This window comes from Cinclus cinclus, chromosome 13 (genome assembly GCF_963662255.1).
Source record: "Cinclus cinclus chromosome 13, bCinCin1.1, whole genome shotgun sequence".
In the NCBI taxonomy this organism is placed as follows: Eukaryota; Metazoa; Chordata; class Aves; order Passeriformes; family Cinclidae; genus Cinclus; species Cinclus cinclus.
The window spans coordinates 11,906,844-11,920,175 of record NC_085058.1 but is presented as its reverse complement, the minus strand read 5'-3'; the positions used below and the strand labels follow the sequence as shown (position 1 = coordinate 11,920,175).

The following is a 13,332-nucleotide window of genomic DNA, read 5'->3' as shown; positions in this document are numbered from 1 at the left end:
TCTAAAATATGACCATACAGCTTCTATGTGAGCATGTTCTGCCTGACATCTCTTCTGTCAGGATACACTACATTGTAATAGTAGAATCCTCCACAGCAGCACATGGTACTTTCCCCCACCAGTCATATTTCTGTGGAAAACACAAGTGGAAACATGGTATATGAATAATATAACAAAGGTTTTCTGCATTATACAAGAGTTTAAGATATTACCTATTTTACAGGGAAAAAATATTCCATGTGTATTTTGTCACCATCCAGACATTTCATATTTACACGTTAACAGAAGGGCAACAAATTGAGAATGAAAAAAACTTTATTAGCATAAAAAGTACATATTTAGGAATCAAAACTCAAATTCCTCCATGGCATCAGGCATGTTTGATACATATTTCTGTATCTGCTACAGCTGAAGGAAGTCTGGGATGTAAGATGTCAGAAGCTTAAAGTTGGGGAGGAGTTATTGTTGGGTTTTTCTTTTGTGCCTCCTTTTAAGTTATGTAAACAACTCAGAGTCAAACCTGTACAAGCAGAATATTAGCTATCATTTGTACACGTAAAAGTTAAATAAAACCCAATTTCAGCAATACAAAAAGCAATATAAAAAAAGTACTCAGGTGCATGACATGCATCAGAAGAAAATGTAGAACATGGCAAGTAAGTGCCATGCCCTTTAACATGTCTGAAAAGTTAGATCAAACTGAAAACTCTCTGTAAATATCTGTATGGCTAGACATGAAAAACATTATAAAATTACTCGGTTCCCTAAGAGATCTATACAGTTGCATCTGTTTCAACTCCATTAGACAAGAATATATTAGAACGATGAAGTGGTTAAAAGGAATAAGAAAAGTTTACTCAAGTTTCACATTTCAAGCTGCCTATTTGATAAGGTAACTAGACAGAGGTAGATATCCAGTACTGGTGGCCAAGCTGTTCTAACAAGACCTTTTAGCCATCTTGTCAAGCTTTTACATTCAAAGCCAATGTGAAAAGGCTTCATAGATGAAGGATGTCTTTCAAAAAGGCAGCCAGAAAACCTGTATTGCTGATGGAAGTAGTATCAATTATCCTACTGGAAGTGAAGGGTATTTAAGAATAAAACATTACCCAGACCATTATGAGGACACCACTTATCAAGCACTAGAGCTCATGCAGTCATTTTAACAAGAGTGACAGTGATTTGCTCATTTCCTATGCCTATTTTAGAAGCTGAACCATTGGTGTTTTTGGGCTCATTCCTAGTCCAAGTAGGACTGCAGGGTGCCACGGCGGCGGATGTCACACGTCCAGCAGTGGAAGCCACCTCCCAGAGAATTGGCGTGGCGAATGTTCACTTTAATTGTGGAAATGCCTGGAAGAAATATACAAGGCACACTTTAAAATTAGATGCTCAATTTCACATGGCAAGCTCTGATCAGAACATCAGATGCTACTTTATCAGATCATATGGCTAGATGTAGATGTGGAAGTTATTTCCTACTAGCTTGTTAAAAAATTGTTTTCCCAAATTCTAGGCAGAGAACAAACTAGGAACATAGCTGGCTTGTTTATTCTGGTGATACCCTCAGGAATACACAGTGCCTGGAGCACAGCCAGTGTCTGATGAGTTACAACGTGCCAGTACTGAAATGATAAATTCAAGTTTTGCAGTATATGAAGAATTAGCTGAAATTCTGCTACAATATATGATCAGGACACATTTTCAGAAATACGTGTAAGCATTTATGACTCAGACACTGAATGTGCTCTTTCAAGTGCCTCTTAAGAAAAGAAGCATTCAAGGTAGATAGTTCTAACTCCTTCTTTCTCTGAAAGGGAAAAGAGGCTTTTAGTACCTAGGTTAAGCTTCATACCCCTTCTTTTCAGCTCTGATGAATGTCACAGCTGTGGCTCAGCCTATACAAAGTCCTAACAGAAGGCTCAGACAAGTTCTCTGTTACAGAGTTTGCCTTTTTGCTGCTCAGCACTTTCAGGAGCAGCTCAGTAGAATCTATCTCCTGGGTCAGCAATAGTTTTGTTCCCAGTGGACCCATCTCAGTCCCATGAACTTTCTGACTACCAGAATTTATTTAGAACTTACATAGGCTGTGAAGTTCAAGGGTGAAAGATAAGCCATCATGATCATTAATAGCTTCATTATTTAAGTACTTTCAAGTATTTTTAAATCCTCAACTCTTTGGTCATGCCATAAAACAACCTAAGACTAAGCAGCTGTGCATAATAAGACTTCCATTTTTTATGATCAAATACATTTCTCCTGTCACTGCACATCTGAAGGAATTCCACACTATCATGAAGTTACATCTTACAGGACTGAGATTCTCTATAAATGAGCAGAAATACCTGGGTTAAGTGGTCTTAATTTGACATTTTAAAGTACAATGAGTTTGCAGCAAGAAAAACCTTAAAGCATTATGGCAATGATGGATTCCCAGTTCTATCATTCAGCAATAGGTGCACTCCACCTCTGCAAGACAGATGTTGACCTCAAACTGGACAGTTTATATTTAAAAAGGTCATTAAAAGGCATCCTAACAAAGGATGTTGTTAGGATGCTTTAGTTGTTACTCATACCTTAATGTGCTGCAAGCTGTAGGGAGCAAAAGAAGACCATATTTATATGACTGAAGTATTCAGGAGAAAAATCACTGAATTATTCTTACTTGCTAATGCAGCTGTTTGGGTACTCTTTCCAGTGCTGGCTGCTTTGACTGCTTTAAGTGAAACCTCCATTTACCCCAGCTGGTAGCACAATAATTTTCTTTTAAGCCTATGTAGAAGTGTGTTAGGACATACCCAGCTTTTCAAACATCTTCTGAATCGATGTCTCATTGGCATCCACCATCACACGTTTCTCATCCAGCATCAGGACATTCATGGAGAGCCACTTAGAAGACATCCACAGTGGGTGATCTAAAACAGGAGAATAAACCTTGTACTGCACCAATTTACTCCATATTAATACCCTTAAGAGTACTCTTGGAGTCCTTAGAAAAGCAAGGGTGACTATACCATCTGGGATGAGTGGCACTGGGGGTTGAATCACAGTCCAGCCAGCTTTCTTGAAGAGCTCAATCTGGAAGAGCAATTCAAATATATTCTCAAGAGAGTTCTTAGAGTATCACATTATGTCCTCCAGCCTATGCCAGATTTTCCCAGAATATTCCGATAAGCATGACACCCCTTGCCCCCAGTTCACTATTCTGGCCCTCATTCAGGCTTCATCTACAAACCTAGCTTTCATACAAGCATTTTTTAAAAGTCTTTTAAAATTTTTCATGCCAATAGCATTCATTTCTATTGGTTTTATATATGCTAGATATGTTGAAGACAAAAGGTAGCATTTGCAGCTTGGAGCTTGTTAATTATATGTATTGGTAACAACCAAAACATATTCAATTATCTTTTTGTGTGTGTTATTTCTTCCCATATGATTATAAAAGCCATTAATATGAGTTACCTGATGTTTCTAAAAGCAAACCCTAAGAAAGAACACAAAATTACCTTTCCTTCACACTTTGTAAGAAAATTAATATGCAGTTCATTTAACAAAGGAAAAGATATAAGGGTATCCCAAGGAATAATCTGTGTCTCTAAGATTTACACAATTAAGTTAAAATTAAGAGGAGGATAATTTGGCAAAGGAGAGCTGATTTTTCATCTTCATTGCCTGAATAGCTGGAAGAGTATTCGCTAGCGTTCCAGCGTTACCACGAGGTGGAGCTCCAATCCCGAGTTTAGTAATTTAATAACCAACCCGGCCTGCCAGGATTTTAAAGAAAAGCTCCCTTTCATCGGCACCATTCAAGAAAAGCCCCTTTTCATCCACACCATTCACACACGCCCCCACCACTCCCCGGTCATCCAGAACTGCCAAACCAGTTTTTATGAAAGCAAGCTGCATTTATCTTTTCTGTCTACACAGACAGCAGTTTTCCCAAACTGCTGAAAAAAGTCCCAGAACACGGGTTTAATAAAAGGAGACCAAGAAGAACATCCTCTTTCAAGTAACATCATGAAAAACCGTGGAAGGGAAAAGGGGAGGAAAAAAATAAGACTGTTTTAAAAATCATTGGAAATTATTTAGCATCCTCAGAACGGACGCTAAAGGAGGCAATAATTCAATTAGACCATTTGCATTGACACAACTTGCCAAGAAGAGACTAAAGCTGCTTTTAGGAGCTGTGCTCTGCACTTGGCTCCATCATGTGCAGCACTCAGCTCCATCCCTCTGGTTCAGTGTCAGCTCAGCTATTCCCGTGGGGCTCTACAGCTTCTGAAGTCACATCCTCACAAAAATCCTCAAGCACTGCAGTGCAGGTAACATGACTGTAACAGAGATGAGCTCTCACTCTCTGGAAGGCTGTCTGATCTCACTGTGCTGCTCAGCAATACTGGCTTTTTCTCAGTATAGTAGCAGGTTTTATATATCTCTCATCTTCCCTACTCTTCAGAAGCTATTCAAAGCTGAATGCCTGAGCAACTACCAGCTTCCTGCCATTTGCTCAATTAATACCAAAGGAAAGGCTTCCAAAATGGGATAAAAAGGGAGATTTTTTCCTCTGAGCAGCCGAAGTGCTTCAATTTCTCTTAGGATACTATAAAATTATTTAAGCAGTGGAAGTGTTCAGAGAGGTAGTATATCCCAGGTGCTTGCTTTGATACATTATTAAAAATTAGATTACTTCCATCATATTTAACTGTGGACCTACAAAGCAACACACAATGGAATGTGTGGAATAGTAATTACCCAGCAGGGAACTAACCCAGCTGAGTGGTTTTTAAACACAAAACACTTTCCCCCCTTGTGCACTCTCACCTGATGGCAGGGACGGTCTGGGTTAGAGAGCACAAGACCAGGCCCAATGATATTAAAAGTGGCATCAATGTGCATAGGGTTGGGATCCTTAAAGGATATTATATGCACTCTATAGTCTGGTGCAAGGTGTCTTCTCATCCATTCAATACCCATGTAGTTTGTAACCTGAAAAACAGTACAAATAAAGCTTTACAAGGCTGGAATATAAACTGCATCCAAGTTCAGTGAAATAAAACCTTAGACAAACTAAATATTTAAAACCAGTAAAATAGAGAATTCTGTGCCTTTAGCTGATCCCTTACCTGGAAGGCAGTCTAATCCTGTATATCAAACATTCCATGAAGAGCAATTTCTTTTGCCAACTCTCTTATTTTAATGCTGCTCAGGAATTTTAAAAGACAAAATACCAGTCATTAAGAGAGATACCAAAACTGTTGAAAGAAAGCTTTGTTTACCTGGCTCCTTTGTACAAAGATATCTCTTCCAGCTCTAATGAAGTCAGCAGCATCAAAGCATGGCTCAAATTCAGTAGTTACAAATTTTCCCTGAGCAGCCAGTTTATGCCTGTCTTCAACAGAGTGGATTGGATAATTCTAGTTGCAGAAAAGAGAACAACAGCTTTAGGTTAGAGATGTTAAAAGAAATTTCTCTAATAATTTGCCAGTGGAGAGTAATTTGAAATTAGGAAAGTGCATTAATATTGATAGCTACTGTGTTCCTTGGAGGTGGTTTTGGTTACTTCTTATTAGAATAGGAAAGAAAATCTACATGTGGACTTAAAAGTGAAAGGCTTTAAGCACATTCAAGAATACGTCATGAGATAAGAGACAAGAGTTATATCAAGAAATTAATTGCTCTTCAGAACCACTGTGAGGATAATATTCTGACTTCATGATAAAAAGTATTCATTACCAGTGGAGTTTAATACCAGTCCAACAAATCACTGCACAGTGGTAGAAATACTGGAATGGAAGCTCTTTCCTAACAAATGTGGACTCTTTAGTTTTCCAGCTTTTAGAATGAGGCAGAACTTCAAGCTAGAAGATGGATCATTTTTATTATTATTATTATAAATAATTTTAAAATTAAACAAGGCAATTCAGTACTAGTGAGATGTAAAAATCCAGCACAAATGAAAAATACCAGGTAAGTAATTACAGGCTCTTGAAGTTTTCACTGAAGGTGACTCTAAGGCGATTTTGTTTAACAAAGTCTCCTTTGTATCATTGATGACACTGTTCCCAGAAAGTTGCAATCATTCACAACTAATTTACTGCATCTATTGTAAATGCTGTCACCAAGCTTATGATGCATTTGGGGGCTTATAGGAAATGATTAAAATTGTCCAAGTAAATATTATTAGGAAAAAAATTAAGAAACTAGTCACTAAAATATTTTGAAGGTAAATACAGTTTAGAACTTTGGTTATTTCTTTTATGTAACTTTCAAAATACCAGTTGTCATGCAAAATAAGGTTTATGAGTTGGGTTTTTTCTGTGACAAAAAATATATTCTTTCCCACTTTCCTAATGCACCCAGGACATATGGACATTCTCCTCAGGGGATCTTGAAAGTAATCTCTGTGATGTTTTTCTAGCATTCCTTCCTCTTTAGTAATGCTCAGTTACAGCCAGTAACCAAAACAATTCAAAGCAGAGGAATTCAATAGACACAACTTCCTGTTCCTTGTTCTTTAACTGCACCCACTGAGTTTCAGCTGGAAAGGCTGCAGTGTATGTTGGCATACACTAGAAAAAAAAAAATAACCCTCCAGAGTTGTTTTGTGCCATTCCCCCCTCACAATTGTGTGAATCCTAAATATCAGGTTGAAACTATCAACAAAATTCTGTATAACAAGAACTGAAGTTCTGAAGGAAAATTAGAACAGTACCTGATCATAGAGTTCATCTGCCATTGTGGGTTTTGGGGCAGTTGTCCACTTAGCACCACTGTTGAAATAATCTTTGATTAGTCGTCTATAGGCCCTGTACTCAAAGAACCGAGCACGCCAAGCCATTGGTGCTTCAATAATTTCATTTCCCACCACTAAGAGGATGTCTCTTGGCATGGCAGCATACATACCTGAAAGGAAAGTGGCCATTAATGAGACAAATATGCCCTTCTCAGCTCTTTCAGCTCAGGCACTTTTCCCTTTCTTTTTACCATTATTTCTATCCAAAATAATGGCAAAAATAATTCTTAGCAATGTGAGGAAGCCAGCACATAGTATCAGATCCTTACGACCTTCAGCAATTTTTCAAGGTAATATTTTTCATTCAAAATACACTAAACTTTTGCTACAAAGCCTCACTCATAACAGATTCACAGCTAGATGAAAGCCATCCACCATCAAGCCCCCACTTCATAATTTGGCTGATCAAAATTAACTAGACCAATACTTATGTATTACCCAGATGACTTTAAAAAGTGATGATGGGCAGAAAATTTTCCAAGTGAACAGAATTTCTTTATATACTATCCTTTTAAAGAGTAATAGCTCAGAAGAGGAGTTTGATGGAACACAGAACTAGGGCAGAAAACAGTCCCATTAGACTTTTCCTTAACATAATCTGTCCCTTAAGGAATGTGAATTCCACTAGAAAGAATTAACAACACATTTTATATGAAAGAAGCCAAAGGACTACACTAGATGCAAATCTTGGTGTGCTCTCATTGCAGATAACCAAAGCCATACATGGAGGAATGTGTGTAGGTAAGGGGACATTCAAATTCCCTTGACACTAGTGAGGATCTTCCTGGTAAAGTGTTGCCTCCAACTGTTTTGTCTTCCATAGTTTAAGATGGATCCAACTCCACGATCCAACAAAGTGTTATCAAGAGGGTCAGAGGGGCTTTGAGCATTGGATTCTCATGTGGCAAGTAAGGAACAAAGCAGAAACACTCTACAGCCAGGGCCATGACAAGTTAGCACTTCTTGGCAGTGGCAGTGACAACAGAGAGAGGGAACCTGGCAAGAGATACTGGTGTGGGAAGTTCAGGCTGGGTATCAGGCAAAGGTCTTTCATCAGGAAATTCACCCAGCACTGAAGGTGGTCAACAAATCAAGCAGCAGAATCTCCATCCCTGGAGATCTTCTAAATCTTAGCTACAGAAAACAATCACTGACCTCACTTAGTGCTGGTGATAATCTTGCTCCTTGCTGGAAGATAGATTAGATGATATCCAAAGTGTCTCAGACAAGAGCTAAACAGACAAGACCTTCAATAATGGAAAGACATTTACCTGTAGACTCAAAGTCAGGTGTTTTATACTTCACAGACCAGTCAACTGGATCAGGCCTCTTGACAATAACACCTTCTCCCTTCAAAATATTGCACATCTCTTCAATTTCAGCAATAGCTTTTTTTAAATGGTCTCTGGGGAAACTATGGCCTCCAAATTTCTGGTAAAATCCCCAATATTTTTCATATGTGTTTGCCTAAAACAAAAGGACATGAAGTGACAAAGAATAACCACCAGTTATTTTGGAGTGAAATAGATGCATAAGACACAATTCCTAATGTTTAAAGTTTCTTGTTCTTGAGCCTAATATATTGGAGTGTGCCTTTTATCTGATTCCTGCAATATTTTGTCTATATTACACTTCAGTAAGTATTGAGTGATTAATGTTGCCAAGTGGCCATTTGGTCCCTATTACAGAACACTTATGCAAACACACCAAACAGGGTAAACACTGTAGACTCTGCTATTTAAATAAGGCTATCAGACATGTTTTTTAATTTAAATAATCTGCAAAATATACCAAATCTGTAGCCACCTTCTTACAACCTCACTTCAGTAATGTCACAATGGTGACATCAGAAATTCTAAAGCCATCCCAAGTACAGGTAGCATGCCTTGTTGGCAAGAACAGGCCATACTCCAGGTGCAGCAGCAGTCTAGAAGACACAAAAGATACTAAATTCACCTGCCAGGGTTGGATTAAAGCACGCTCATCATTACAGACCTAAATCCTCTGCTGAAATGCTGTGATAGCCTTCTTTTATTAAATACAAATTCAAAATAATGTTCCAGTTCTCATGAGTGAGAAAAGCCAGACATATAATCAAAACAAATGATGCTGCTTCAGTTTGATGTATCTGATGCTCCTCTGTCATGTCAGACATGTTGGCTGAGATGCAAATGCATATGGAGCCCTTCTGGAATGACAGCAGAAGGGGTCAGAACAGGTCAGCAAGTTGGAGGGAAACAAGGAAATGCAGAAGAACCTGCCCTTCCAAACATGAGGCTGTCTCCTGACACTGCAGTCCTGACTACCTCCCAGAGCACAATGTTCTCACCAAAATCAGTTCCTCTGTGCTAGCACTGCCATGAGCTCTGAGCAGGCAAGGCCATCCATCTGGAGGCATGCCTCATCCCCTTTAACAATCCAGGCTATTCACTCTACCCTCTGCTATTTCTGGATATTTGCCTCATGCTATAGAGGTAAGAGAGAAGAAAGAAAATCCAGCTTTAACATTTACACAGAGAGCCTCAGCATGGCCATCCTGCTCCTCCAGTACTGAAACTTCTTCCCATCCTTCCTGAGGGAATTTATTCTTTTTCTGTAAGTGAGGTCTTGGGTAATTTGATCACCTCAAACTTGCCAGCTGGTCAGAAGTCACATGCAGATCACATGAAGTGCTTAGCATTCCTATGGAAACATGTTCTGCTCATGAGATAAATTCATCCTGTGGATTGAAGCTGGTTATTTTCAGAGCCAGCTATGGTGTATGTGAATAGCATCAATCCCTAAGAGGTGCAGCTCCTCTCTCCACCACATCCTTGCTATTTTTCCAAACCTGAGGAACCACACTTATGTTGCAGTAATTGGATGGTGTCACCTTAAAGCTACAACAGAATAGAGGTTACCATTGTAACACTACTCATATTCCCTGCCTTCCAAATAACTGGGAAAAGGGTATATGGCTGGGACAGGTATTTCATAGCAAATTAGGGTTGACATTTCAGGCCCCTTTGGTCACAGACATACAAGTCTGTTCAGAATATTCAAAAAGGACCATGAATAGTACACACAACATTTAAAACAAACTCTTTCTTTTAAGAAAGAAATTCAAGAGTTTTCTGTAAGGAAAGATTGTCTTTAAGAAAGCAGTATTGTTTCTTATCATTGCTATTTACTTTAGACATTTGTCATGGAAGATAATTAACATTATCAAGATGTACCTTTAACCTAGTAAAGACAGTTAATAAATTTAGGATATTCAAACTTAAATTCAGATCAAAATTCTTTTTGCCTAATTCAGTAGTAAACACATGTACACACTCATTTTCTCACTCAAGATGTAAGGATCTGTGTTAATAATACTCCTCACCCAAAATGGATTATTGTTCACAAAATATACTGAAAAGCATTGCAGAATACAAAGCTATAAAGTTCAACTGCTTGACTCAACTGCTCCAGAATACTTCTCAGCTGTGGGATTTTTCATTGCAGTGCAGATTCACGAAAAGGCATCTTCCTAATGTTAAGATTTGTCAAGTTTTCAAATACTGCATTTACCTCTACATAGCCTGTTTCAAGCCCTGGAAGGGATATGAAAAAAAGTGTTGTCTCATTAATATTCATCAGAGATGCAGGGCTCCCTATTCAGTTCCTTCCTTCCTCCTTCTTATGCCAAGCACATCATTCCCACACCACAGCAAAAACACTAGAGTAAACCAAACCCTTGTCTCAAAGTAGAAGAGTGCTGAATGCAGCCATGCTTCCTGCATTTAAATATTTAGCAAATAAACAAGCATACAATATTAAAACACAATCTCAACACAAGTATGTACCAAACTGCTATAAGTTGAGCAGTTTTTAGTGTCTCAGGTCCAAAGCTTCAAATTTTCCTTATAAGTGTAGAATTCATTAGTTTTAAACTGAAATTTTTGTAACCAGTGACCCTCATGCACTCAGCAGACAGCACATGATACCCATCAGCTCTAGTTTTGCTGCTTACAGGGGCAAGAACAGGGACTTATGGCTATTGTAATATACTGGAGCAACACACACATACACCCCTCACCTTTCAGCTACATGGAGATTTCAATTAATTAATAATAAAAATAACGTCAAGGTAGGACTGGACTACTGCTTGGGTTATTCAACAACACCCTCCAGGTGTTACTGTTGCAGTTTCTACAGCAATATTTAAGACAAAAGCAGAGAAAATTAGAGGAAACCCCATCTCAACTAGCTCTGTTCCATTACCTGTTGTGGACTTGGCATTTGACATAAAGCAAATTTAAAACTTGCTTTAACCTTAAGTCATAGTTATTTGAATTGCAGAGGTAATCCTTTAGTTTGACATTCCTCACTGAGCTTTTGATACCACATGTAAGAGAAAGTGAAGTTCTGACCTACGTGAGTACTTCTGGCTTAATAGGCAGCAAAACCTGTATAGCATGTGACACTTCAGCAAGTCAGACACTGGAAATATTTTGTTTCTGGTACTAAAGCAAGCCCCTGCCCACTGCCTAGGAACTGAATTTTGCTTCATTTAATGTCACAGTTTAAAATGTTAGACGTCTTTTCCTTAGTTTTTCCATACATTCATTATGTCAGTCTTACATAAATGCAAATACATACACTAGTATATTAGAAATGCTAACCCTCCTCCTCCTCCTCCTCTGAAGCTGCTAGGATAAAAAAAAGGGCTAAGGGAAGAGAAGTCTTTTATACAAGTACATCTCAGCTTCCCCTAAACAACCATTTCCAGCACTTTAAACTTATTTTCAGTATCTTTGCTTGCCATTCTTTCAATGTCAGATTTTTTTTTTTTTTTAATTGAGGTCTTCTGGTCAACTTTTTCAGGATATCCTTTAAGTTTTTACTAAGTTCTCTTGGGCAGAAGCCGTGTGTGAGCTCATTTTGCTGTGGTAGCCATGGATTACATGCTGCTCTGTAGGTAGTGCTGTACTGTAACAATGAAAGAGAAAGATTCAAGAACCTGCCCACAAATGCAGGTAACACACATACTCAGCAACTTCAATGTCCAGGTGAAGAACACAAAAATCTGGAGCAAGCCCACTGTTTGAGTGTTACTGTTTTATATACAAGATTCCAGAGAACAAAGAATCATGGATTTATTTAGGTTGCTGGCATAGTTTTAGGCACAGAAAACTCCTGAAAGAACAGTGGACTATGTATTTCCACAAAATATTTACTGTAGCACTCAGGATTTTCAGGAAACTACTTCAGAGCTGTTGGACACAAGAGTCCTGTTGGTCTACAGCTCCAGAACTCAAAATTAAAGTTTCATCAGTCCAACCAACTATTTCAAGTTTGTGTGTATACTCTGACAACATCAGGGCTCTATTACTAGAGCAGATTGCATACATTAGAGGTTGTCTCTGCTACCGACTTCTGTTAAAACAGCTAATTCAGTTGAAAGTCCAAAGGAAAAAAAGCACATCCCTCACCAACACGGCTATGCTGTAAAGTTTCAGAGATGTAAACAACTACTTTGGAATAAGAATTATCAAGAGTGAACAACACACCTTATGCATTGTAAAGCTTAAGTAAATTTTAGATATAAATTCCACATTTTCTATTTAAGGTTAGTTTTTATTGTTTACCTTAACCTCCACAGAAAAAGGTGGTACACAAGCATTTTCAGCTCTTCCCACAATGACCTCTTCCAGTGGATCCCATTCATTGTACGAGCAAACAAGACAGTCCTTGGGCACAGGGCTTGTAGCCTTGTCATCAGCGGCACAGGTGTTCTGGGAGGCCGCAGCTGCCTGGGTGCTCTGGAAAGTTCGCTGCACCCATCCTGTAAAGACTCTTCGAAGCTTAAAACAAAAATAAGAACGAAAATTATGCCTCCCTTACAGAAGACAAAAAGCTGTGGCTCAGCCCACAGGTGCCTTAACATTATAATCCCAAAGCAATGTATGTTATTTGGAGCATTACCAGAAACACGGCTTGTTACAGCCATTCTAATTTATTCACAGCCTAGCAGATACTTAAAGGAAATTCTGCCTTTTAAGACGCGCTCAGTTTAGAAGGGTAAGGAGATCGGAACACGGCAGCGGCAGACAGGGAGGGAAGGATGCTGAGTGAACCTCAGCCTGCGGCCGTCCCGTACCCTCCCGTCCGGCCCGGAGCAGCCCGGCGAAGGGACACGGGGACACGGGACCCCGTCCCGCGGAGCATCCTCGGCCCCAGCCCCGGGCCCGGATCCGGCGGCACCAACCCTCGAGCCGATGTAATGCGCTGCCTCAGCCCCCCGGCTGCCCCCGCGCAGGCACCGCACTCGCAGCATCGCCGCCGGCCGGACACGACGGGACAGCTCCGGGCGGCTCCGCTTTATGAGCGCCCGGCCCGGCCCGGCCCAGCCCGGCCCGCCCCGCCCGGAGCAGCGCCCGCCCTCAGCTCCCCCGCGGGGCCCGGGCGGGGCCGGCCCGGATACCCCGGCACTGCCCGGCCCCGATCCACCGCTCCCGGCCCGGGTACCCCGGCACTGCCCGGCCCCGATCCACCGCTCCCGGCCCGGGTACCCC

General features: G+C 40.0%; 1 protein-coding gene across 1 annotated transcript; it reads right to left on the bottom strand.

Annotated features, from left to right (window-relative positions):
- Positions 1 to 1,240: 1,240 nt before the first annotated feature.
- Positions 1,241 to 13,094, bottom strand: GATM (glycine amidinotransferase). The gene is made up of 9 exons (XM_062501470.1): positions 13,026 to 13,094; positions 12,406 to 12,621; positions 8,065 to 8,260; positions 6,713 to 6,903; positions 5,277 to 5,414; positions 4,822 to 4,986; positions 3,015 to 3,078; positions 2,799 to 2,915; positions 1,241 to 1,353 (listed from the first exon to the last, which is right to left on the bottom strand). Exons 1-9 carry the CDS (start codon positions 13,092 to 13,094, stop codon positions 1,241 to 1,243), a joined length of 1,269 nt encoding a protein of 422 aa, XP_062357454.1.
- Positions 13,095 to 13,332: the final 238 nt, after the last annotated feature.